Source organism: Gopherus flavomarginatus, chromosome 1 (genome assembly GCF_025201925.1).
Source record: "Gopherus flavomarginatus isolate rGopFla2 chromosome 1, rGopFla2.mat.asm, whole genome shotgun sequence".
NCBI lineage: Eukaryota > Metazoa > Chordata > Testudines > Testudinidae > Gopherus > Gopherus flavomarginatus.
The window spans coordinates 149,028,569-149,056,495 of NC_066617.1; the positions used below are offsets into that span (position 1 = coordinate 149,028,569).

At 46.0% G+C, this 27,927-nt stretch overlaps 2 protein-coding genes across 13 annotated transcripts in view; both read right to left on the bottom strand.

Moving 5' to 3' along the window:
- On the bottom strand, window positions 1–26,302 carry LOC127047020 (zinc finger protein 707-like). Of its 5 annotated transcripts, none has more exons than XM_050944822.1 (6): window positions 26,280–26,302; window positions 24,809–24,909; window positions 14,405–14,487; window positions 11,700–11,826; window positions 633–749; window positions 1–264 (listed from the first exon to the last, which is right to left on the bottom strand). In XM_050944822.1, exons 2-6 carry the CDS (start codon window positions 24,870–24,872, stop codon window positions 89–91), a joined length of 567 nt encoding a protein of 188 aa, XP_050800779.1. In that variant the 5' UTR covers window positions 24,873–24,909; window positions 26,280–26,302; the 3' UTR covers window positions 1–88. The 5 variants fall into 5 exon arrangements, with proteins under 5 accessions (XP_050800779.1, XP_050800801.1, XP_050800770.1 ...); XM_050944844.1 differs by lacking the exon at window positions 26,280–26,302 and adding an exon at window positions 26,110–26,273 and having other exon boundaries at window positions 24,837–24,909; XM_050944813.1 differs by lacking the exon at window positions 26,280–26,302 and adding an exon at window positions 26,110–26,273.
- Window positions 1–27,927, bottom strand: part of LOC127046628 (zinc finger protein 501-like) — a 271,994-nt gene that overhangs the window by 3,907 nt on the left and 240,160 nt on the right. The window lies entirely within an intron of this gene.

Below are 27,927 nucleotides of genomic sequence, written 5' to 3' on the forward strand. Positions count from 1 at the left end.
GTCTCTCTTCCAAGTTGATTCTGTCGCGCGGAATAAGGTCTGAGTGGCTACTGTAGTTTTCCTCTGGCCTCTGCTGAGCCTCACAGGATTATGTGTTTTCTTGGAGTGCACAACTCCTGGAAACATTCCCTTTGAATCTTCCTGATAACATCCAATGTGGTTCTACTTGCACAGCATCTTCCTGCTGGGGTTTCTCCTCCTCGTTCTCACTCACCATCCCATCATCAGATGGGAGACAGAGAGAATCCAGACATGGGTCATTCTCTGCACCAGAAAGAAAGGAAATCTCAGATAAAGGAATGGAAAAAGGGATGAACAAACCAAAATATATGTGGGAGAGATCAAACTTATCAGGAGCTGATTTTCCCCAAATCCTTCCACAGAGAAGAGAGGAAGGGATCAGTTCTGGGTCCTCATTGCACCATAACTCTCAGGGGAAAGCGACATCGGGGAGGAACCTGCTGACAGTTGTCAGTTAGAATAGGAGGGAAGCCATGAGTGACATCTGCCATAATGATTCCACATCTGTAGGGAACAATCCTGAACTTGAAGAGCTCACGGGTCTTTGTAGGGCATATCAAATGTTTCCTGCATTCCGAAACAGTTGTTGAGTTGTTTAACCAATTCCTCACCTGTGAAGGCAGCTCTTGGGAGCACTTCTTTCTCAGAGCCCTGGGGGTCCAGGACCCATGCCTCTTCCTCTCGTTCCAGCTGTGAGATCACATCAGGTTTGGAAACTGGAAACCCTACTGCAGGCAAAGAAAACAAGGGAGGTCACTGAAATTTGTGGGATACATGTCACAAAGAATATTCCATGGTTTTAACCCCATCTCATTTTGAAGCCATAACATCTGTAGCCCTCAGGATTAATCTTTTCGTATAAGTACTGTATTGTGCTAGGTTTATTAATTCATATTAAAAGTAAGTTCGGCTGTAATGCAAGAAACCTACAGGCCAAAAACCTGCATTTTAAGCTAAAGCAAAGTTAACATATCTATATCTTGTGCCCTTTTACCCAGAAAAGCAAAGATGACCTTTTTAACTTCTTTTTCCTATACCCCAAAAAAGCGCCTACACTTAGTTCTAAGACCCTTTACCTAGACCAATAGACAATGAAGAATGGCATAGGGGATTTTTCGAAGTTGTACCCACAGACTTAACAAGTACACCACAAGTGCGCAGATACCTGTCATCCATATGCACATACACATTAGCTGAAGGGTTAAAATCCACGTGCATTTTATATAACAACCTGGTATATGGATTGTGCCAGCTCTTTCTCAGACCCAAAGTCCAGAGTTTGGTCAAGAGACCAGAGGCCTAGCAAACAGTGATTAGTTAAGAGAAAGCTAGGGTAGACAAATAATCCTGTTTTGCTAAAATAAGCCTGGTCAGCAAATTGCCAGGTGTTAGAGCTAACAACTAAATAATTGTGTCTTATTCAGAGTTGCAAATTGAACAAAGAATCCTTGTTCCTATTGTGTCAGTCTCTTCTGTAGGGAACATTCTTCCCACAAATCCAACCCTGAGTTTATGGAAAGTTGGCACATGTCAGTATAAGATATGGCATCCTTCCACCTCCCTTCCCAGGGACCAGTGCCTGCCTTAAGACATAAAGGGGACAATCTTTATTGTCATATACTTTCACTGTTTCTTTGCTTTAACCCCTAGGAATGTACCTGGTGGACAATCAAAGGAGTTGCTCCATTCCTATGGACCCCAAATCAGAATTCAACATATATATTTTATACTAATAACATTTTATCAAAGTATTAATTAAATGTTAACTTCCTAACTTAAAACCATGGGTGGAAACATTATGTAACCTTTTAACCATTGGCTAATATGCTATCTTGTTTTGCTGCAAAACCTATCCCGGGGTGTAAAACTGCCTACCCCGTCACTTTACTCCGCCCATGAAAAATCTATATATTTTATTGTAATCAATTGATTGACAGTGTCTCTGAGCCTAATAAGCCAGGTGACACTCTGCCAGCGCTGTGTGTAATAAACTCCTATTCTTGGCCTCTACATGGTGTGGATTTATGTCCTTCAGTTTGTGGGCTCATCTGGGATACAAGTTTGTGAGATGATTGAGGATCTGAGACTGAAATCCAAAAAGAGGTGAGTATGTTTACTTTATCACCTCATTAGGCCAGGGATAGAAGTCTCTCATCCCCTTTCAGACACATCTTGTTTCCTTTTTTAATTTGTGTGAAGGATCTTAGACATGTGTAGTCCAAGCAAAGGGGTTGAATAAGGGTACCACTTGGGAGGGAAGACTTATGCAAGAGGGTCATGTACTGTTTAAACAACTAAGAGGTGTGTTACGGAGGACTTGGATAACCCATCAGCAAGCGACTGGCCATGAGTTAAGCCCAGGATTGGCTGGGTATGCAAGCAGTAGGCAGTACAAACTGGTGGTCCATTTCCTCATTGCACGTAACATTGCAAGTCCTAGGGGAGTGCCCCCCCACCCACCCAGGCATGTGACATACATGCTTTCGAATAGCACAAAGTCTCCAACCAATAAGTCCGGCACAGGTGTGTAACTGAAGACACACGAGGTATTAAAAAGGTGGGGAGACGTCCTCATAAAATTCAAGGCTGTGGAGAGTTGAGACCATAGCATAAAAAGGGGGAAAAGTAACTCCTCACAATAGGCTGACAAGCATTTAGGGGGGAAGACGCAATTTCCCTTCAAGGTCAGCAGCCGGGGTGACAAAATATCCATGGCGTCAAAAAGGAGAGGCAATAATTAGTTCTCGAGAGTAATTGGAATATAAACATGCCAAAACTCGCCAGGCAGCAGCTAAAAAAGCAAACTACTCTGCAGCCAGACCAGAGACAGATCTGGTTACTTGGTGGAATCATCAGATAAGTGACAAAACAGACAAAGCAGTAACAGTTTTATTGGATATTCTTAACATAAAGGAGAAAGAAACTGCAACTTTAAGATCTCAAAACCAGGCTCTAAAATATGTAACTGTCTGGAAATTGGAAAAAATCCCAGAGAAAAAGAATCACCATGCCTGGGACACACCTCCAGACTGAGAGGAGGAGAGCACACTCCTGGCATTTGCCAGCCAACTGCTCCACCGATTAACTATCTGTGGGAAAATTCAGCAGCACAAAGCAAGGGGAAGGAATCATAATCTCCTTCATACATTTCTTCGCATGACAGGCCAAATTTAAGCACCCACAGAGATAAAGGAGCACCACAAGGACTAATTGCCCCAGGGGAGCAAGTACAGCGTATGGCTCCAATCAAAATACAGCTAAGGAGGTTCAGAAATATTAATGTGGAGGGTGAACCAGTAAGGGGACTTAGAGCAGAAACAACTGAAATCTACCGTCCCTTCACTCCCAGGAAAAACAGGCACTACTGTCTTATTTACCCGAACTCAAGTATGGTAACAAAAATACTGAAGTTTTGGAACAAGCTGGATGGCCTGATTGAAATACATGGCCTCCATAGGAAGATAGCAGCAACCACACCCTCCAAGGAAATGGCAGTGGTTCATGCAGTCAGAACCACTACGTGCTTCACCTGCAATAGGCCTGGACATCTGGCATGTGACTGTAAAAATAACAATAAAATCAAAACATGCAGTAATTGTAAAAGGAGCTCGGCGGAGTAATCAACCCCAGAGCTAGCTGCATTGAATGGGCTGAAGGGTCCAAACAGGAAAGATCATCTCAAAATATAGCCATAATTGCCAGTAGTAAGATGATAATACCGGGGGGGAGGGGGAGGGAGTCCAGTAGAAACTCTGTGCTCCCTTCACCCTGAAGTGTGGGCAACAGATAAACAAGAGTGTGGGCTAGTAAACATAAAGCCTATATCTGTAGAAGGACCAACTCACAAAGCCCACAGGCAGGAGCCAATTAAACCAGAAGCCATAGAGGCAGTTAAAGATATAGTCACTAATTTGGAATCTAGAGGGGTAATTAGAAAAACCACCTCCACAACTAATTCCCCAATTTGGCCCATCAGGAAGCCAGACGAGACCTGGAGGTTAACTATAAACTATACCCACCTTAACTGGGTGACTCCAAAGGCACATCCTATTGTGGCAAGCCCTGCCACTATTCTGAATTTGCTAACACCAGGGCACTCAGTATTTTCAGTCCTGGATGTAGCTAATGGATTTTGGAGTATTCCCCTTGCAAAAGAGAGTCAGGAAAAATTGCATTTACAGTAGGAGACCAGCAGTACACTTGGCCACGAGTACCTCAGGAGTTCCATAATTCTCCCTCCATCTTCCACAGGGCAATGGCAGAAGTAATAGCAGGAGTGCCTTTGGAAGGGGATACTGTGATACTGCAGTATGTAAATGATTTGCTAATTGCCAGTTCAAATGGAAAGGACCATTTAAAAACCCTAAACAGACTGTTCATGTATCTTCGTGAGGCAGGATTTAAATTAAGCCCAAAGAAAACTCAATTGCAACAGCAGCAAGTTTTATACCTAGGACATAATATATCACAGGGAGAAAAGGCACTCACAGTAGACAGAAAGCAGGCGATTTTAGAGTTAAAAAAATCACGGACAGTTAAGGAAGTCCGGAAGGGCCTGGGACTCCTTAATTTTTGTAGAACCTACATACTGGAGTACTCAGAAATGGTGGAACCAATTCAACCCTCACTAGAGGGGGAAAGCCTGCAAATGAGTTAGTAATATGAGGCACAGAACAAGAAGAGGCATTTATAAAAATAAAACAGGCTTTAGCCTCCGCCCCCAGCCTGGGCTTACCCGATATGGGAAAGCCGTTCCACCTTTACTACAGCCACAGTGGGACCCACTACTCAGCTATGCTAACCCAGCTTCAGGGAGACAGAGTGTCCGGTAGCATATACCTATCTACCACAAGACCCCCAGGGATTACCGGAGTGCGTAGCAGCTCTAGATTGTGCTATGTGGGCTGTGAAAGCTTGTGAATCATACACTCTCACAGGGAAATTAGTGCTCCATACACGCGCCATACGCTTACTGATCTCCTCAACACTGGGCAACTAAGATCTGTAACAGATGCCAGCAGAAGGCAGTGGGAATCAACATTGTGCTTGCAAAACCCTAACTTCTCCATAGTAAAAGACAAGGGAATAAATGTAGCCGAATGTCTGAACATAGAGAGAGATGTACACAAATGTCTTATAGATAGAGAAGAGGAAGTGTTGAAAAGAATTAAAGAAGAGCCATTAGGGAATCCAGATATAGTTGTGTATGTAGATGGATCAAGCAAGTATGAAAATGAAGTGCCACACACCGAATGGGCAGTGGTACTCAGTAATGGGACAGTGATAGCATCAGGTCAGATGGAAGGATCAAAGTCAGCCCAAGAAGCGGAGCTAACAGCCCTCACAGAAGCTTTGAGAGTGGGGGAAGGCAAGAAGCTCACTGTATACACAGACAGCAGATATGCATTTGGAGTAGTGCATGACTACATGAATGTGTGGTCACACAGGGGTTTTATTACAACAACTGGCAAGCCAATTAATGATATGAAAGCAGTTCAAAGACTAACACAAGCTGCCAAACTACCATCAGAACTAACAGTAGTAAAGATAAAAGCACACAATAAGATCTCAAGTGAGGAACAAAAAGGAAATTATTGGGCAGATAAACATGCCAAAGAAATTGCACAAGCAAGTCCTATTAAGGTTTGTGCAGCTAGAGTGTCAGAAAAGGAAGTGAAATTTAAAAAAATCTGTATGCAACCATAAGCCCAGAACAGACAAGTAAATTGGAAGAACAAGGCTGTGTGTATAAAAATCACCTTTGGTATGGGCCAGGGAGGAGGAGCAGGTAGCCCCGGAGTGCATATGGGCTTAACTGATCCATGCCATCCACTCCCCAGCTCATCAGGGGTGGAGACAAATGAGGGCTGCCCTGGAATACTGGTGTGGCCAGCTATAAAAAAAGATGCTTTACAATTTCTCAAAAGATGTGTGACATGTGCACAAGTGAATGTGGGAAAACGTGCCTCAAAATCACCAACCACAACCAGAGGGACCATGGCAAAATTTGCAAATTGATTTTACTGGACCCTTGCCACAAAGCAGAGAGTACACTTACATTTTGGTAATTATTGATACTTTTATCCATTGGGTAGAGGCATTCCCAACCAAGAACTATACTGCTACAACAGTAGCTCGAATCCTAGCAGAAGAAATAATACCCAGATGGGGTTTGCCACTGTCAATAGACTGACCAAGAAACTCACTTTACAGAGCAAGTAATGTAGGAGACATGTAAGGCACTAGAAATAAAGCAAAGATTCCATATACCACACCACCCTGAAAGCTTGGGAATGGTGAAAAGAATGAACAGAACAATAAAAACAAACACAGTACTGGATACAGGAGAAGGATGGGCTCGTATGCTTCCTGCTGTGTTGTATCAAATCAGGGGCAGCCCAAATAGGCTGACTCAACTGACACCCTTCGAACTAACAACAGGAAGAGCAATGAGAATGCCTAGCCCTGTGATCCTCCCTGCTTGGGGGTTGGGGCTTTTTGCAGACAGGCTCCAGAACTACATCAAGGCATTGGACAGAGAGTTGAAGGATTTATAAAACCAAGTAAAGAAAAACCAAACCCAGCTGGATCATAACAACAGTCTGGACAAACCTGTGTTTAAAGTTGGGGATATGGTAATGTGTCACATTTACCCAAAGGTTAAAGAAATTTTAAAGCCAAGATGGCAAGGCCCTACAAGGGTCCTTCTGACTACTAATAGATATGCAAAGATTGAGGGAAATTGAAAACATTTTGGCATCACCAAAATCAGTTAAAATCGTTTAAATCAGAATCTGTCAATACTCCACAGGTAAACAATAAGAGGTGAAAGAGAAAGGACTGAAGGGTGACCAGGACAACCAGAATGACCATGGGGAGGCTTCTGCTGTGGCTCCTGCCGTCCCTGTGGTGCATAATGAAGAACGCAAGTAGTGTGCCATGTGTGAGGGGGACTACAAAATCTTGGGCTATCCCTCATTTAAACATAGTTACATGGCATATTGCCACGATGGCCTGGGAGGAAAAACACAGACCTCGATACTGGAATTTGTGTCGGATTTTGTGAAAAAAAACCCCTCAAATACTCATGAAAAATTATATGCCGATTATACTGACATGGTACCAGTTGAGGTTGGGCCTGCTGAATCAGGATGGGGCTTACCACCTAAAGCATGGATGGAGGTAACCCCAAAGGCATGGCATACATTTATTAAACGATGGCCCAAGTTAAAATGTTCATGGCTGGTAACAATTAACCGGGTTATCAAAGACAGAGTGGAACCACCCGACTATGTGTCATGCCCTAAACAAATCCCTGTTCCAAAACCAGGATTAATAATGATAGGACCAGTCCTACTGGTCCTCACTTGGGTGGTATTCCACACTTACAAGGTTGAGGTGTGTATTCCTTTAGAGAAAGTAAACAAACAGTGTGCAAAGGTCAGGCCTCAAATGAGTAAAAACATTACTAGCCTAACAAACCAAATTGGTGAGTGCTTAACTAGACAGAAGAGGGGATTACTAGATACCCTTGCAGAAAGGTTTGGTGCAGGAAATTCTGTGTGCATGCCCATATAATGTTCTAACAAATCTGTCTAGGTTCGAAGTGGCCATTACTGAGAAACTGGTGCACACGGAGCTGGTCCAGATGACCGGTACCTACTGGTGTGTGACTGCCCAGAATCACTCCATTGAGCTAAATGGAAAGCACCGCCCCTTGAGACATCCATCTGTGTGCATAACGGTCCCTCAAAAGTCAGCCCTAACTGCTGATGGGACGCGGCTCCACCATACTCCGCCAATGATGGGTAACCTAACATGGGATTTGGAATGGCACTACGGCAGTAAGTATTTAGAAGAGGGTCTACAGGCCCTGCAGGCGAAGATTGAGGAGTTGGTGACCGAGGCCCAGAGGCATACTGGGGAAGGCTGTCTGAGGTACACTCAGATGGGGAAACCGTGGACCAGGCCGATGTGAAGTTCTCGAAGGCAATGAACCAGGCAGTGGAGGTTAAAGCGATAATTATGGGCAATGCCATCTCAGGTAACAAAGTCCCCTGGGGATGGATCTAAATGCTATTTTGTCAAATTATGTGGGGAGTGTCTATCCTTACATTCTTAATGGTACTGGTGCTTTATCGGCAACTCAGCAGTAGGCTGGGTATATTAAAATTGGTATATTTGACCTGGTGGGTTAGGAAACTCTAGGGTCAAGAGGAGGGACTGAAGGGTTAAAATCCATGTGCATTTTATATAACAACCTGGTATATGGATTGTGCCAGCTCTTTCTCAAGCTGAAAGTCCAGAGTCTGGTCAAGAGACCAGAGGCCTAGCAAATAGTGATTAGTTAAGAGAAAGCTGGGGTAGACAAATAATCTTGTTTTGCTAAAATAGGCCTGGTCAGCAAATTGCCAGGTGTTGGAGCTAACAACTAAATAATTGTGTCTTATTCAGAGTTGCAAATTGAACAAAGAATCCTTGTTCCTATTGTGTCAGTCTCTTCTGTAGGGAACATTCTTCCCACAAATCCAACCCTGAGTTTATGGAAAGTTGGCACATGTCAGTATAAGATATGGTATCCTTCCACCTCCCTTCCCAGGGACCAGTGCCTGCCTTAAGACATAAAGGGGACAATCTTTATTGTCATATACTTTCACTGTTTCTTTGCTTTAACCCCTAGGAATGTACCTGGTGGACAATCAAAGGAGTTGCTCCATTCCTATGGACCCCAAATCAGAATTCAACATATATATTTTATACTAATAACATTTTATCAAAGTATTAATTAAATGTTAACTTGCTAACTTAAAATCATGAGTGGAGACATTATATAACCTTTTAACCATTGGCTAATGTGCTATCTTGTTTTGCTGCAAAACCTATCCCGGGGTGTAAAACTGCCTACCCCGTCACTTTCCTCCGCCCATGAAAAATCTATATATTTTATTGTAATCAATTGATTGACAGTGTCTCTGAGCTTAATAAGCCAGGTGACACTTCGCCAGCGCTGTGTGTAATAAACTCCTATGCTTGGCCTCTACATGGTGTGGATTTGTGTCCTTCATTAGCCTATGGGGTAAGTGTACCCTAACATTTCTATGGGGGAAGAGTGAAATTTGGGCATAAGAGGAAGGATTTCCAGCATTTATTTCTATAGAAAGAGGTAACCTACCTCACTATGGTACCCCACCCCCACCTCGATCTCCTCCTTCTTCACTACATTTCACCATCTTCAACTACGTATTCATGCTATTCATCTATGACAGCTATTAACCAGGCCGCACTCACTTTCTTTTCAAACTTTAAGTTCAAAAGGGACTCGGTTAAGCTTGGTCTCTCTAAACTTTATTTTAGTTTGTGTATTAGATAATTGAGTTGAATTAAAAAGTAAATTCTAAAGTAGCTTTGACAGCTCTTCGCATTAGTTTCCTCTGCAAGAGGTGTGAAACTGGAACCGCCAGAAGGGAGGTCAACACCAGTTTATCAAAACAGGGTGTGAATATTAACCAAAGTTTGCAGCACATAATATTGTATTATCATATGTATCTCTTGGATAACAGTAATACAACTGTAACTCTGTAATTCTAACTGGTTTACAATTTACTTACTGTTTCATTGATTTAAATAAAAAATCTTTATGACTATATCTGTCTCAGTGTGAGCTTCCTGTCATACCCTTGAAGGTGCCTTTATAAATTCTGTGGAACCTGATTCAAAACACGAACTTTTATCTTCTGCTCAAACAAATTGGTGAGCCTACACCCACATTAATTAATATAAATGATTAAGTAGTAGTATTATTAAAATTAATTACAAAACAAATTAAATTAAGTTGGTAAATCAAATCAAGATTACTAACACACCCCAAATAAGGCTATGCATCCCAAGGCCATCTTCCTTGGCTCAAAGTGGCAGGAAAATTATTATTATAATAAATCATATTCATTACCTTAGTGTCTAAGAGCCAACTAACAGTAAGTCCCCATTTTGCCAGGCAAAGCACAAAGAATAGTAGATGGCCTATGCCATGAAGAATTTGCAATCTAAATAGACAAGACAGACACAGAATGGGGGAAGGAGTAGAATCCACTGTTAGAATAGAGATATTCAGGCCTGCCTGTAAAGTCTATACTTAAAGAACTTAGGTTTATTTTTATTACTTTATCTTTATACCCCTGTAACTAGCTAAACATCAAAATCTCGGTCCGCCTGTGTATGGGCCTTCTCTCACTAGGATCGTCTGAGGCCTTGTTCTCAGGTTAAGGCCTTTGGCTAAGTAGCAGGGGCAGTCATAAGCTGAGAAGCAAAGGGTCACATCTTCACATCCCAAACCAGTCACACTGACGTAAGGTGCTACTGGGCTGTTAGAAAGACAATCCTGTCTAAACAGTGCCCATCACCACCAGATAAAGAAAAAGATATTAAGATGGTTAAAGAAAACTTAGTTTGATAGCAGCCTGTCTGGCAAGAAATCACTTATCAGTGGTTGTGGTTCTGAAACCCTCATTTCTGTATTGTTTTATCTTTATGGCCACCACTTCTACCTTGTTAATCAGTCTGGTTCTCTAACTGTTTCTGTCTGCTGCATAATTAATTTTTCTAGGTGTAAGTTAATTAGGGTAGTGGAATATGCTTGCTTGGAAATAGACCCAATAAACATCGCATTCTCTGCGCTTCAGACTTCTGGTCTTTTGCTCTTGTTGTCTGCGTGACAAGAACCAGGGAAGCGGGAGGGTGAAGGGAAAGCCCTCTAACAAAACTGGCATGGCCTGATAAGCAAGAGGTAAGCCTTAGAGGAAGGCTTTAATACACTTTGGAACTGATCAAGGATTCCCATGAGGACTGATGATAAATACACATTTAGATTCTTTTGTTGTTTTATAGCTTTTCCCCAGAAGGCTTAGCCTCTGGTACACTGTCATGGATCCATAGGATTGGTGCAATGCCCTGGCTTTTAAACAGTCCTTGGGAGGTGCCCCTTGAGTGTGCCACTCTTCCACAAGGAAAGGCCATGTAGCTTCAACACCTGAGACTGAGCGACTTCCTTAGTGCCCTTCCTCCACACTCCTCTCCACTTCTTCCCATTACTCTCAGCCAGCACCACCTCCTGGCACCCTGGGAGCTTCTTGTGTTCCCTCTTCATCTCTCACTACCTCCTCCCTCCCTGCTGCTTCTTAGCTCTAACCCTGCACACACCCTCCCCATATCTGGGCACCCCCGAATTATCTACTCTCCCCCTTCTCCTCCCCTCCCATATCTCCGGTCTCCCTTCATCGGTGGGGTCCTGAATGGAAACATTATACGCTCTCCTATAAAAAGAGGAGCTCATCTAACTGTCATACAAGCCATGCATGAGTCATACGTTTATTTACTCAATTTAGAATGCTACAGGTAGCATATTTTCCTCTTAAAAGGAGGAAAAGGAATGAAAGCTACAGTTATTAATGTAGTTATTGATGTAGCCAATATGGATACATTAAATGCAATTTTAAAATGACTGATGGCACCAAAAAGTCACATGTCCAAAAATGATACTAGTGGGTGGGAGATAAGGCAAAAAAAGGGGGGCAAGGAAACTTGTCAAAACATGTATGCTGAATAAATATACAAAGTTATTACTACTCAGGTTCTTTAGAGACCCCACAGCTTCTAATAACCCAGGGGACAGAACTCCTTACCCAGCAAGACCACCATCTCATAGTTCTCCTGCATGACATCTCTGTAGAGGGCTCTCTGAGTGGGATCCAGCAGAGCCCACTCTTCCCTGGTGAAATACACAGCCACCTCCTCGAAGGTCACCGGCCCCTGAAAGAGAAAGGGTCCAACACTCAGTACCTGCTGCCCCACTCACAACCCTACTATTCACGGAACAGCAGTGGCAGGTAAATGGAAGCTCTGGGAGGCACATGTTAACAGATCCCCATCCCACCTTGCTTAGAACAGCCAGGAGGCATCAGAGGGCAGAAAGAGAGAATCATTGTGTCTCCCAGCTGATAGATGGAGGTAGGGTCTTCACATTTATCACATACCTACTTGCCAGGACTTGATATAGGAGATGGGGCTGTCACTGGACCCTGATGGTGGCTCCCTGGTAGGAATCCCAACACTCTCCAAATAAAATATATGGAAGAAAGGGGAAGTCAACAGTAAAGAATATAAGTTAGAAAGTCAGAATTGTAGAAAATTGGTAAGGGAAGCTATCAGAAATCAATGAACAATAATGAAAATAAGAAGGAAGTTTTTAAAAAATATATTAAGTACAAAATTAATCCTAACAACGGTAGTGGTAAATTACTAGATGGAAATGGCAGAATTATCAAAATAATGCAAAAGAGGTAAAAGTGTTCAATAAATATTTCTCTCCTGGATTTGGAGAAAAACAGATGATGTAACTCATATCATATGATGTTGATGACGAGAGTCTTTCCATGCCAACAATAACTCACTAGGATGTTAAACAGCAGCTGTTACAGTTAGACATGTTTAAAGAAGCAGGTCCAGATAACTTGTATCCAAGAGTTTTGAAAGACCTGGTGGAGGAGTGTGGAGGACTGTTAATATTGATTTTAATTAGGACTTGGAACAATGGGGAAATTCCAGAAGACTGGAATAAAGCTAATGCTGTGCCAATATTTAAAAGGTGTAAAAGAGATAATCCAGCTAATACAAGAGTGTCAGTCTGACATTGATACTGGGCAAGATAATGGATCAGTGAATATGGATTTAATTAATAAAGAATTAAGGGAGAGTAATATTATTAGTACCAATTAACACAGGTTCAGAGATAACAGAGCCAATCAAACTAACTGGATATCCTTATTGGATGAGATAAAAAGTTTGGTTGAAACTAAAAGTATTGATGTAATATACCAATACTTCTGTAAGGCATATGACTTGGTTCAGCACAATATTTTGACTAGAAAACTAGAAAGATACAAAATAAACACAGCATACATTAAATAGATTGAAAACCATGCTTGAGTATATTTCTTCCTAGGGAGTTCCCACAAGGATTGATTCTTGGCCCTGTGCTATTTAACATTCTTATCAATGACCTGGAAGAGAATATAAAATCATCACTGATAAAGTTTGCAGTTGCCACAAAGATTGGGGTTGGTGGTAACTAATGAAGTGTCAGTAGGTTCAGGTTCCAGCACTGGATGTCTGAGAAGTTTTCCCAGCCCTGGCTGGACAGTTATTTCCTGTTCCACAAAGAGGGGAAGTTACATTCCCAGCTCCTGTGCCCTGAAAGTAGGCCCTGACACTACACCCCACATTCAGCATGGTGGTATGATTATCAAATGATTAGGACAAAATTAAGATGCATTTTGTGCAAGACGAGTCATGTTCAGTGTCATTGGAAAAGTTATGATTGGCTGAATATGACTGTCCTATTTGTGTGCATGTATCATGTTCGTATCTGAAGTTATGGATATTGACTATGTATCTGTATTTCAAGTGCTTACTCTGGGTAACACTCACAACGAGCCTTTCAGGTACAACAAAGAAGCCAGACAGTGTTCATGGCTCATCAACAAAGATAATGGACCGTAGAAGAGCTTAGCCTTCCTGTGAATGTTTCAGGCAGCCTATCAGTCATGGATACTATGAGGCAGCAGGGCATGCTAGGACATGTGACCAGACCACATGACACTAAACTCCATTTTGGTACCTGTATTTTTCAACAAACTAGACTGGGAACTGAGTTTGGAACAAAGGGTTCCTACCATACGAAAAGCTACATCAGGGGTCTGTGTGACCATCTCTTGCCCTCACTCCGCACACAAGAAAACTCATGGAAACACCTCAGGAACAAAGACTGAACTGGGGGAAGTGCTGGTCCCAGGGTAAAGGGATTTCTAGCTTGTGTATGGAAACTTGGTGGACTGCTTCTATCATCAGTCAGGGTGAGAAATTGCTAATTAAACTTCTATCCAGATAGTACATTAGGTTTAGTTTGAGGTTTTGGTTATTTGTTAAGTAATCTGCTTTGATCTGTTTGCTACCACTTATCTCTGGGAAATTGGCTTTTGTCTTCTATCTGTCCTTGAGTGGCTTAGGTAAAGCACTCAGGGAGCTTAGCTGGATACATGGTGCCAGCTGCCGTCGTGTTGGCTGATAACAGGACCTGGAGAGGCTGGCTGAATCTCCAGCAAAGCAGTGTGAGAAGGGCCAGCCCAGCTTGAGGGTTAGAGGGCACAGCAGTTCCCAGAAGCCCCCCAGACTGCACCCCAGAGTGACAACCCATCACACCCTAGAGTACACAAGTCTCAGCAGGTTTGTCACATCTTTTCCCCCCCATTCCGCACCCTAGATAGTTCCTGCCTCCTACCACCTCTAGCAGCTCCCACCATCCTATGCATTTACTTCTCCTCTCCCTTACCTGAGCCAGCTCCATTGCAACCATTTCCTTCCCCCTGGGAGGATGGGATGATTTGGAGTGAAAAGTGGACAATATTCTGTAGCCTGCCAGGGCGAGAAGGGCAATGTGAGAGAATTCAGACAGGGTTTCTGTCCCTTCCACATGTCGATTCCCCCCAGCATATTTCCCTGATAATGGACATTCTAGGTTCTGCCACACTGTGAAGCACAGTGACCTTATTCCAGCACAGGCCTAGCCCCCTCCCACCAGGGTGTAACCCTCTGAGACATGGTGAAACCCTCCCAGTAGCAGAGTCTCTCTGTTACACTTATAAAGTTTGTTGACGATGCCAAACTGGGATGGGTTGCAAGTACTTTGGAGGACAGAATTAAAATTAAAAATCATCTGGATAAATAGTCTGAAGTACATAGGATGAAATTCAATAAGGACAAATCCAAAGTACTCCACTTAGGAATGAACAATCAGTTGCACACATACAAGAAAGGAAATGACGACCCAGGAAACAGTACTGGAGAAACAGATCTGGGAGTCACGGTGGACCACAAGCTAAATATGAGTCAACAGTGTTACACTGTTGCAAAAAAAGCAAGTATAATTCTGAGATGTATTAGCAGCAGTATTGTAAGCAAGACACGAGAAGTAATTCTTCCGCTCTACTCCACACTGATTAAGTCTCAACTGGAGTAATGTATCCAGTTCTGGACTCCACATTTCAGGAAAGATGTGGAAAAATTGGAGAAAGTCCAGAGAAGAGCAATAAAAATGATTAAAGGTCTAGAAAACATGACCTGTGAGGGAAGATTGAAAAAAGTGGGTTTTTTAGTCTGGAAAAGATATGATCAGCTTTCAAGTACATAAAAGTTTGTTTCAAGGAGGAGGGAGAAACATTGTTCTTCTTAACCTCTGCAGACAGGACAAAAAGCAATGGGCTTAAATTGCAGAAAGGAAGGTTTAGGTTGGACATTAGGAAAAACTCTCTAACTGTCAGAGTGGTTAAGCACTGGAATAAATTGACTAGGGAGGGTATGGAATTTCCATCATTGGGGACTTTTAAGAGCAGGCTTGACAAACACCTCTCAGGGATGGTCTAGATCGGGGTGGCCAACATGTGGAACTTTAGAATTGAGTATGTGGCTCCTTGTATACGTACCAACTCTGAGGTTGGAGCTACAGGCACCAACTTTCCAATGTGCTGGGTGTGTTCACTACTCAGCTACAGGCCCTGTCCCCACTCCACCCTTTCCCACCCCTTTTCCTGAGCCTGCAGTTCCCTCCTTCCTTCCCCCAGCCCTCTGTCTTGCATAGCATGAACAGCTGATCAGGAGGTGAGAGGAGGGAGGGGGAGGTGCTGATTACTCTGGCTTCCCATGGGTGGGAGCGGATGGGGGGCTGCTGACGTATTACTGTGATTTTTTTCGCAATGTACATTGGTAAATTCTGGCTCCTTCTCAGGCTCAGTTTGGCCACTCCTGGTCTAGATAATACTTCGTCCTGCCTTGAGGGCAGGGGACTGGACTAGCTACCTCTCAAGGTCCCTTCCAGTTCTGTGATTCTATGAACCAAAGGCCAGAGACAAGCAGACTCAAAGGAGTCACTCGGGGGATTCTCCCTGTCATTATCCCCAAGGCAGCTCTCTCAGGTTAACTAAGTTATTTGATGTGCCAGCCTTTATACAGTCTCTCCTGGGAGTGCCCCTTTCATCGGCTGGGCCCAGTTTTAGCTTTTTGGGAAGCGTGACCCAGGGGGCTCTGAGACTGGGCCTTCTTGCCTCAGCACATCTTGTTTCTTTCTGTAGTTCCCCAGTGAGTCCAAATGAGTAGATACTCCTCATAGAGACTGTGAACATAAGAATGTGTTTAGTGTTTAGACTTTATTGAATGCTTGTGAGTTGCTGCCTGGGTTAACATCTGACTAGTTGCATTGTGAGCCTCTGTGGCTCTGTAAATCATGAGACAGGAGAGAGACTTTACCTATGCGAAGGGCTGATTGGCAACAGAATGCATTACACTCTGCCTGGCAGAAAAGGTCCATCAACATCAGATAGACTATTATGGGACGTTAAAGAAGACATAAGACTGTTGTTGTGCTCTTGACCTCCCATTAGCTGAGTTTGCAGCTCAGAGCACATGGCAGGAAGGGGATGAACAACCCCATACCGAAGGAACTGATTATCTGTATGCTGCTTGGACTCTGGGGGGCAAAGTTTCTAGGCATAAGGAAGAGATCCCCAGCTGCTTAGCCAGGGTTAGTCCTAAAGAATATGTAGAGCTTGCTTATTATAGAAGCTTCTATTACCTTTGAAGTTTAAGACTGCAACTCATCTGCATCTATAGGATTACCTGCTTTAACTTTATAAATAACTCTCGTTTCCTTTTAAATAAATCTTAATACAGGTTATGACAGGACTGGCTACAAGTGTTGTCTTTGTTGGAAGATCTAAGATTCAATTGACCTAAGGAAGTGACTGGTCCTTTGGGACTGGCAGTAACTTGAACATTGCTGTGATTCGTGGGGTAAGGCAGTGGTTCTCAACCAGGGGTCTGGGGCCCACTGGGGGGCCATGAGCAGGTTTCAGGGGGGCTGCCAAGCAAGACCAGCAGACTCGCTGAGGCCCAGGGCAGAAAGCTGAAGTCCCAGCGCATGGGACTGCAGTCCAGGGCCTTTAGCCCCATCACCCGGGGCTAAAGTCAAAGCCTCAGCAATGTAACTTTGTGGGGGCCACAGGTAGTTGCCCTGCTTGCTGCCCCCTAATGTCGGCCCTGGCTTTTATATGCAGAAAACAAGTGACTGTGGCCCACATGGGCAGTGGAGTTTTTATAGCATGTTGGGGCTGTAAGGGACCATTTGTCACAAAGGTGAGCTCATCTGCATGGTGAGATATATGGATCACCCACAGGGCTGTCTGTGATTCCATGTTAATGTTGTTACAGAGCCTGAAGCTTTTACACTGGATACTTGGTTGGTGAAATCTCCATACAGACCTCACACACAATTTGGGGTTTGTTCCCTGCTTCTTACCAGTCTGCCTGAGGCTGGTGCTCGTGCTCTCGAGTCACTGGAGACAGCATTACAGAGACTTACGGGCACAAGGCCACGAGCAGCAATTTACAGCAATGCAGAGCAGGCTTTACAGTAACACAGTGTGGGCCAAATGGTTCATGGACTCAATCAAGCTCCAGTTCTCCTCCAGTGCACATCAGCATCCTGGCAACCTTCAAGGAGGGTCAAGGCTGCCACTCCTTCAGTGATGATGGATCTCCGGCAAAGCATCAGCCGTTCCCCATGACCCATCTTGTCTCCGGGTGGAGGTGAGTGATAGGGGGTGCACAATGGCTCCTAGGGGGGTAGGGAGAGGGATAACAAAAGACACCTTCTGGGGGTCACCCTTTGGGAAGTGAAGGTGACAGGCATTGTGGTGGCAGTAAAAGGGGAGGGGAGGGAGTGGGAACAGCACCCTCAAGGGCAATGCTGCCAGTGGGTCACTCCATCACATCAGCCATAGGGTTGATAGGGGGCCATTCCCTGGGTCTGGGAGCCTGTGGAGGGCTATATAAACCCCACACTGGAACAGAAGGGGTTAAACTGCTGCTTTAGTCTGGACTGGCTCAGCCCCTGCACACCTGCAAACTATGCCAGGACTGGAGCAGGAGTTAACAGGAAAGGCCTACACTACTCAGAGGGGAGCCACCCTGGGAAGGGAACAGTCTGTGGAGCATCTCCAGCCCCAACATGAGGGCTAGCAGCATTCGGGGCTCTGGCCTTCACTGAGGAAGGGTGGGGATCCCTGGAGCTTAAAGGGGGAACAGGTTGAAACTTGTGCTGGAGACCCAGTAAACTCTGAAGGGGATTGAGACACTTCCAGGGCCCCCAGACGTAAGAGAGGCCCATATCCTGAAGGGACCTGTCCACATTTCCCTCCCCTCCCCCCTCCACAGTTTCTTTTTTTTCCCATTCCTTTATTTACCCTTGTTTGCCGAGTCAGCTCTTTTGCTGTTTTGCCTGGTGCCCCGAGAGGAAGAAAGTGCCACAGGCCTCACGCAGAGGGTGGAGCCCTGACACACTAGAAGGACAGGCCCCTGTAGCACCCCGGGGCAGGGGCAATGGGATTCACAGACGTGCACCCCAGAAGACCTGGTGCCAAACCACTGGGCCTCAGTTTGACAGGCTGGATGGCCTCTCCCTAGGGGCTGCCAGCAGCCTAGCAAATGAAGTAGCTATAGGGTGGCCTGGGGAGCAGGAAATGGGGCAGCATCCCAGACAGCACACCGACAAGGGAAATGGGGCACTGCAGTGAACTCAGCACCCATCCTGAAGGCCATTGGCAGAAAGTCGTCCTCTCCCTGGCCTATGGGGATCAGCCAGTGACACAGAGATCCCTTGGCAAAGGGTCACTTGGTCTTTGCCAGCAGTTCTCACCTGAGACCTGACAAACCCACCACACCAAACATCTCTTGGAGGATGATCCTGTGAGGTGTCTACAGAAAGTTCATAACTGGTCAAGACGCATAATGACTGAAAGATTAATGTGCTAAGAGAGGGGTGGAGATTATGGACAAGAATAAACACACATCATTTTTAATGTATTTTCATCTTCTAATTCCCATAACCCACTAATTTCCCTGGCTGCCCCTGGCAGTCTGGGGAGGGAGAACTAGTAAACTCTTGTGGCCAGTGTAGAACTGAAGGCACAAGGATCTTTCAGTGATTGTCTCAAAGTCACCCAGAGTGAAATTCACTTCACTGGATAAATCCCTAGTTTCTGGGCTCTGCAGAGGAGTGGAGAGGTGAATTCCATTCGTGGACATGGAGCCACTCCCCATCCTCACCCTGATCTCAAACACTATCCCAACCTTCCCCTGCCATAATGGACCCACTTGATGCCGCCAGAGCCATCTGCCATGGGACTTACATGGAAATATTAAGGTTGAGTGCCTTAGCTGTGAATTTCTCATCCCCCAGTGTATTGTGATTGCTGTTAAGTGGGTTTGGCACAAATAATTTTGTCTATTTCTTCTTTTTAATTTCAATTGATGATATCAATAGTTATTTTAAATCTCTTTTTTAATGTTTAGAATTTCAATGTTCAGAGCTGTGGGAAGTTATGGGGATCGTCAGACAACAATTATTTAATTACAGCCAATATTGAGATTTGAGAAGCCAAATCTTTATAACTGTTCAAACACAATTGTCAATGTCACATGCAAACTATACAGTGTAAATATTCTTAAATCAAACTCGACTTTCTCCAGAAGCATTTCTGTATTATACCTATATAAATATTTTTTCCATCTGTGTGTGTACAAGTGAATACTTGAGGCACCTTAGAGACTAAAAAATTTATTTGAGCATAAGCTTTTGTGGACTACAGCCCACTTCATCAGATGCATAGAATGGAACATATAGTAAGAAGATATATTCACATACAGAACAAGAAAAGGTGGAATTTGTCATACCAACTCTAAGAGGCTAATTAATTAAGATGAGCTCTTATCAGCAGGGAAAAAAACTTTTGTAGTGATAATCAAGATGGCCCATTTCAGACAGTTGACAAGAGATGTGAGGATAATTACTGCAATTTGTTAATAAAAACCCAGTCCTTTCAAGCCTACTTTTAAGTAATGAAGTACTTTAATTGTTTCGCATTCTAGACTGTAATGCTTGCTGAGGATAATTACACCGTCCCTGTGATGTATTTTACTCTATCGTAACCCTATTGTGATGTAGCTCCTGTCTAGGAGCTCTGGGGAGGCCAGTGGCATATGATCAGAAGGTGACACTCTGACACATGAGCAGAGACACATGGGGGAGGGTGGAGAATGAGGTAATATGGAGGCTACCAGGGTTAAACATGAGAGTGCAAAGCAAACCCCCTCTCAGCCTCCCTTCTCTCCCACCTCCCAGAGTGAGCAACTCTGATAAATCATTCCCTGAAATTTAAATAGCCCCAGTATGTGGGACAGTGATTAATGCAGGTGCCTTGGGTGCTGCAGCACCAACCCCCTGCCTGGATGAGGGGGATGAAGAACTGTAGTAGAAACGAGTTAGGCTGGGAGAGGACACAGCTGACGTGGGATTGGGAGTGGAATTGACCAAGAGGCCAGAACTCATGCGGGGGGGGGGGGGGGGGAGTTGGGAGAAAAAGTCAACAGGACTGGGTAGAGGCACTCCTGTGTATTTTCCCATTGACTATCCTGCCATGTATTTCATTTAGAAACTTTTCATTCATATCTAAACACCTTGGAGCTAAGTTGAGTTGATGCATTTCCACTTACAATGGTACAGTTTTAATTAGGTGCTTAATCAGATGCTCATGAAACACAAAGCAGTCAAGAATTGGTGTGCTTTCATGAATTAACTTGACTGTGCTGTGCATCGCTTTTAAAAAAAGATGGTGTGAGAGAGTGTTAAAATTTTAGGCATTAAGAAATGGTAAGTAGGTGTCAGTTTATTTCTCATGCGTTTATCTTAATTTTAATCTCAGTTTTGAATCAGTATTAATATCATGTTGTTTTAAAAGCAGTAGGGTCCATTTGTATAATTGTTTGCAAGATTCCACTGGATATTGTGAACCAGCCGTCTTCTCCTTTTATTTTAAGGTTCCTAAATACAACCCAGCGCACCACTCCTGAAAGACTGCAAGCTCTGGAAGGTGACATGTTCCTTAGAGAGCAAACACCTGAGGAGCCTTTTTGCTCTGGCTCTTAGACTTTGCTTTATCTGCTCCACTAGAAAATGCTATAGGGAACCAGGGAATTACAGCAGACCTTCACGAGGTATCGTTCTACCAGCTATGGGCCAACATTCAAATGGTTCTGTTTGTTTATCTTTCATTCAGCTTTGCAATTCTTAGATCCCATTTAAAAGCTGGAAGTGAAATAACCAAAGCAAGTTAAGATGAGAGTGACATCGGGCATAGGCGGGGGAAAACAATAAATGGAAAGAATTGACTATGCAAAAAGAAACATCGCAAACTATCAGAGCCCCAGACCCTCGTCCAAGTGAATCCACCCCAGCCAGGCATATCAAGCTGGGCCCCAGAAAAATCACCCAGCCTGTCTGGCAGCGAATGCTGCGTGTTCCAGGCAGAGCTATGGTGTGTGCGTCTGCTCTGCTGACTTGCTGCTTTGGTACGGAAGGCACCACAGCCACAGGGAGCAGAGACATGGACTCCTACGAAACACAATCCCAGATACACCTTCAAAGCCGCATCCTCCTGCCTCCTCACTGTCTGCCATCCCCTCCCCCACCTCCACATGGCCATTCTCAGCCCACTGCTAACAGTTCCTTCCAGCCTTCAGCACTATAAAGAATGAAAACATGGTGTTACAAAAGGTAGCTTGTGCCAGAGAAACCTGATCTGGATGTCAGTAAGGTTTTTGATACAGTTCCACATGGGAAATTATTCGTTAAACTGGAGAAGATGAGGATTAATATGAGAACCGAAAGGTCAATAAAGAATTGGTTAAAAGGGAGTCTACAAGAGGGTCATATTGAACGTGAGTTGTCAGGCTGGAGGGAGGTTACTGGTGGAGTTCCTCAGATCAGTCTTGAGACCAATCTTACTCAAAACCTTCATTAGTGATCTTGGCACATGAAGTGGGAGTGTGACACAAAGCTGGGAGGGATTGCCATTATGAAGGAGGACAAGAAAATCATACAAGAAAAACTGCATGTCCTTGAAAGCTGGAGTAATAGAAATGTGATGAAAATTAATAGTGCACAAATTCTAGTTGTTAGTCCCCAAGTGCATAATTTTGCAATAAGCTGGGGATTTATCAATTGGAAGTGACAGAGGAGGAGAAAGACCTATATGTATTGGTTGATTACAAGATAATTACGAGCTGCCAATGTGATGCAGCCGTGAAATAGGTTAATGCAGTCCTAGGATACATCAGGCGAGGTATTTCCAGCAGACACATGAAAGGGTTAGTACCGTTATACAAGGCACTGATGAGACCTCATCTGAAATACACCTCTACCATCTGGCTTTAAACTCTGTGAGTCTATAAACTGTGCCTTGTGTAGCACAGACACTGATGGAGATCAGGGCCCCATCATGCTGCGCACGGCAGAGACCCTGACTGAGATCAGCACCGCCATTGCGATGGGCACTGCACAGACAGAGGGACAGTCCTTCCCCAAAGAGATCACAATCTAAATAGATAATGGGTAGGAGGAAAACAGAGCGAGGCTGTGACTTCCCCGAGGCCACCAAGTAGGTCAGTGACGGAGCCAGGAGCAGACCCCAGTAATGCCAGAGCCCCGTCATGTGCAGCTTGGAAAGGTCCCCAGACCCCATTGTATTAGGTTGGTGGTTTGTCCATGGATGCACAGGCTGTCTTGGCAAGGCAGCTCAGCTGCAGTCCCGGCACACAGCTGGGGTGTGTGTCCTGGGTCAGGAGAAGTCAGTGTCCAGTACTGTGGGGCTGTGCTCCTGGCTCAGACCTCCAGCACTCACTGCTGCCCCTCCCTTACCAGCTGCACTGTTCAGCCAGCCCCAGGCCTCTGTGAGGTTACTGTCCCGTCTCCCCTCCTCCTTTCCCCCCCTCCTGCAAGCCCTCAAACAGGGACATGGTGCACCAGTGCCAATCAGAGTGCACTAGTGTAAATTCTGTCTATACTAAGGGTTTGCACCACTGCCTAAAACACCAGTGTGGCAGAAACCTTCAGTGCCTGAAACCACAGTACGGTGGCACTAGAACTGGGATCTATTTCTAGGTCTGTCATGGACAGCCTGGATAACCTTGGACATGTCCATGTTTCTCATCCCAACTTTAGTCTATTTACCCAGCTGCCCACCAATGGGGTCTCCTCTCTCTCCAGAGCTGCACACCACTAAAATCTGTGTGGGTGTCACCAGAGCTAAGGTAGTTCAGCTCTAGAATAGTCTTACAAGGGGGGCTGTGGAGTCTCTTTCCCTGGAAGTTTTTAAGAGCAGGTAGCATAAACCTCTGTCGGAGATAATCTACATATACTTGGTCCTGCCTCGGCAGACAGAGCTGGACTGGATGACATCTAGAGATCCTCTACATTTCTATGATGCTATGCAATGTATATGTATAACACTCAACATACAGAATACAACCCACCACAACATAACGTCAGGCAATTCAGAAAAAACAACAACAAAAACCACAGCATAAAACAACAATACAAAGGAAAAGAAAACAACACAATGTTAAGTAACACACCCTAGGCCAAAATTACACAATGAAAAAGAACTCAACTCAAACCAACACAACACAGGCACCAAACACACTGAAGCAAAACAATGCACCATAAAACTATGCAACACAACATGGTGCAATCACAGTTCCAAATGGCACCATGTAAAACAGGTCAGCATAGAACAGGACACAGCACAAAAGAGAATTATTTCAATGTAGGCCTGGAAGGGATCTTGAGAGGTCGTCTACTCCAGCCCCCTGTGCTCAGACAGAACCAAGTATCTCCAGACATTCCCAGATTGGTGTATCTATGGACCTGGTCTTAAAAACCTCCAATGAAGGAAATTCCACAGCCTCCCTTGGAAGCCAATGCAAGGCAAACACAGACCAAAACAACGCTGTACACACACACACGCTGGGCTTGGGGTTAAGGGGAGAGGCAAGAAGTCAAACAATCTGGATTCAGTTCCCAGTTTTGGCCCAAATTCTCCATGCAAACTTGAGCAAATTACTTCAGCTCCCTGAGTCTTCAGTTTCCCCATCTGTAAAATGGGGAGTCGCCTCCCACCATTTGCCTATTTAACCTTTGAGCTTTCTGTGGCAAGGCCTCTCTGTCGCTGTGGGTATGTCTACGCTGCAGTCAGACACCGGTTGCTGGCTCATGCCTGCTGACTTGGGCTCACACGGCTCAGGCTGCAGAGCTGTTTAATTGTGGTGTTGATGTTCCAGCTGAGGCTGCAGCCCAAGGTCTGGCACCCTCCCACCTCGCAGGGTCCTGCAGCCTGGCTCCAGCCTGAGCCCAGACATCTACACTGCAATTAAACAGCCCCTTTGCCTGAGCCAACTGGCATGGGCCAGCTGGGTTTTAATGACAGAGTAGAGATAACCCTGGTGTCTGTTCAACATCTGTCACAATGGGGGCCCTGACCAACAGGGGGCCTGATCTCAGTTAGGTCTCTGCAACTCCCGGCATTACAGGATCCCTGATTTTGTTTAGGGCCTTTGCAGCAACTGGCAAAATGTGGAGGCAGGATCTCTGTTAGGGTCTGTGCAGTGCCCAGTACAGTGGTGCAACGTGATCTGGGTCGGGGTCATCGCAATGCCAGACCCAACGGGGACACAGATCTCAGTCGAGATCTCTGAAGGGCCCAGCACAATGGACACAGCACTTTGGGTCGCAGTCGTGCGCTGCTTGGCACAAAAGCAGCTGTGATCTCGGTCCAGGTCTCAGTTTTACCTGGCACAACAGTGGGGTCTGATCTCACCTGGGGTCTCTTCAGTGCCTGGCAGAACAGGGCCATGCTCAGTACGATAAGAGCCCTGATCTCAGTCAGACACCTGGAGAGAAAAGAGGGAAGATTTTCGAGAATTTGATATCAGTATTTCAGAACTGAGGAGAAAATGGGGCATAAAGTAAATACTTGCCAATATAAGGGATAAGTATTAACATGTGGGGAGATTTTATGTCACCATTCAACCACTCAAGAGAAAAGAGGGGAAATTTGAGGGGCTTTCACAGTGATATTGAAGCAACATCAGAATGGGATGAATTTTTCTTACTTCACATTCACATGGCTGGCAGGGAGCCCTGGGTGATGTGGCTTTCACAAGGGAAAGGAGTGGGGCTGGAGTCAGAAGATCGCTGGCTCTGGGGAGGGGATGGCTGTGGGGTCTGGGAATGTGATCAGCAGTTGGGGGGGAAGGGCTCTGGGTTGGTTAGGGTGGAGGAGGGGAAGTAGCTGGGACAGGGAAACCTGGGGCTGGGCTATCTCCATGGGGGACACTTGCTCCTCCCTTCTCTTCCTGGGCATTTCCATGCCCTGTTGCTAACAGAGAGTGCCCCCCACCCCCAGCCCAGCCCAGGCGTATCCTTGTCTCAGGGCTCCCCCAGCCTCTACCCATTAACCCTTTACTCAGTTCAGAAATAACTAAGGGGAAGATTTCCTACCTAAACAAGGACAAATCACCGGAAGTAAAAATGGGGAGAAACACCCCAAAGCTGAGATTTGAACTGGACATTGGCAAAGTGGAAAGAAAATGGGGCACAATCAGGGGAGGAGAACAGGGAACTTCTCAGGGATTTGAGAGAAGGGAGAGGGGGTCACCCTGGATGTTGCTTGTTGCTCTCTAGAGAGAAAGGGGGCAGGACAGGAGAGGATGGGGGGGTCCCTACGGGAAAGGGCACTGGTAAATCTCAGTGGATCTCAGCCCCGCTCCCTTTTCTCTCCCCGCTCCTCGGGGGTCACTGGCTCTTCTCTTCCCCCAGCCACGTCCTGGCTGCACAGACACTTTCCATATGCCCCGGCCCCATGCAAAGACCCCAGTGCGGATGGTCCCCTCCCCCGAGACCCCCCACGGGGCCCCAGTGCAGAGCCTGGCCGGGCCTGGGGGGTGCTGGGCTCCTGCGGGGACAGCAGCTCCGAACCCCCCGCGGTCGCGGCCCCAGGGAGCAGATCCCGGTGCTGTGAGATGCCGGGTCCCCCCGGACAATGGGGCAGAGTCACCGCCCGGCCCCGGCCCCCGGGCTCGCTCCGGTACCTGGAGGCTGCAGCTCTGCAGCGAGGCGGTCAGAGCCCAGGGTGGCTCCACCGGGAGCAGGTTCCGGGCCAGGTACGGGGTAGGGGGGGTTAATGGAGGTCTCGGCACAGACCCTCCTGCTCCACCCGAGATCCCAGGTCCCAATGGAACATCAGCAGCGCAGTGCTCACCCAGCAGCTGATCACACTCCGCCCCTCCCCCGATCTGCGCATGCCCAGAGCCGGGAACGCAACCCGAACTACATCTCCCAGCATGCCCAGGGGCCGCTTCCGCCCTATCTAGAATGGTAAGGGAGGGTTTCAGTAGGGGAAACTGTGCATGCTCCGTGCGAGCCCCGCTGGGGGCGGGAGAACAAAGCTGCTGCCACCTCCGTGTGAGCCGGGCTGGGCTGAGCAGCTGCTGCTCCTGGGTCTGTGCGAGGGGTCTGGCATTAACCCCTCCGTGCCTGGCCGGGGGGAGCGCTGCCCTCCCAGCCCCGGCCCGCAGCCCCTGGTGAGTGAGAGACCCCGGGGGGGCGCTGGGGCCGGACGTGAAAATGATTCTCTGCCCCGGGGACCTGGGAGAAGCCTCGGGGCTGCCTCGGCCCCAGGGGAACTGCAGCAGGATCCGCCTCGGCCCTGCTGGGATGGGGGGGCGGAGTCTGGGGCCCGGAGGGGCGGGGCGGTGTATTAAATCACTCCCCATAGCAATGTGTTACTCCAGGGACACTGCGCATGCTCAGTAACAGCTGCTGAAGCCGCTGCCCTTCCCCTGCCCGTATCAGCCGTAACATTCCGCTAGGCGCTAGTGACAGGGGCTAGGAAGGGGCAGTGGGAGGAGCAGGGAGGTGCCAGGGTCTGAGCAGGAAATTGATGGTCGGGGGGTGGGGATCAGGCGGCTGGAGGCTGGATTAGGAGCGGGCTAAATGGCAAAATCCGGGATGGGGGGAGGAGCAGGAGTTGAGCTTCTGGGGAGGAGGGGGTGAGTCGGGGTTGCTCAGAGGGGAAGGTCATTGGGGCGGGAAATTTGAACTATTTTGTGCAGCCAGGAAATTCCCCTAGGGGAGGTAAGTTCTTTGTTTGTGCCACTTTCCCCCCGACATACAACATCTCTCAAGTTTTTCCCCTTTTCTCCCATTATCATACGTGGCTATAAAATCCAGGGAGTTTCCCCCCAAATGATCAGCTCTCTAGTCTCCCCCAATTTTGCCCTGGTCTCGCCATACTTCTCAAGTGTCAATTTAAAATCTCTCTGATGTGGCAGTTTTCCCCACCCATTTTATGTGCAGCGATTTGTCCTTATTTAGGTGGGGAATTTTTTGCCCTGAGTCATTCCTCAAAACATGGCTGCCTTGGAGTGAGGATGGGATGAGATGCCCGTTCTCTGCCAGGGCAGGGACAGGAAGAGCATGTGTCCCTCATGAGGACTGCCCAGACCCTAGTTGCCTAATCCCCCTTCCTGTCCCTAAAGTATCAACACAGTTTTTCCCAGCCCTCAGTTTCCAGTCATCTGCCCATCAGCCGCTGCTCCCCCCTTCCTTTGTCCAAAGAGCCTTCCAACTCCAGTTCCCCCTCCCTTACCTTCTTAAATCAGCTCCTCAAAGGGCTCCCAGCTGCCCATGTGAATGGTGGCAGTGAGGAAAACCATCACTGTGTGTTTATGTATTGGACAGTCTCATAAAATCCAGTCAAACAGTCCCCCTTTTCCCTTTAGTTATTTAATAGCAACATAAAATCCCCCTCAGATCTTGGTTTTTTTCTCTCATGTTATCAATTCCTTAGTTTGTGACATGTTTTCTCTGCAAATCTCAAAGACTGATATAAAATACCCTAAACATTT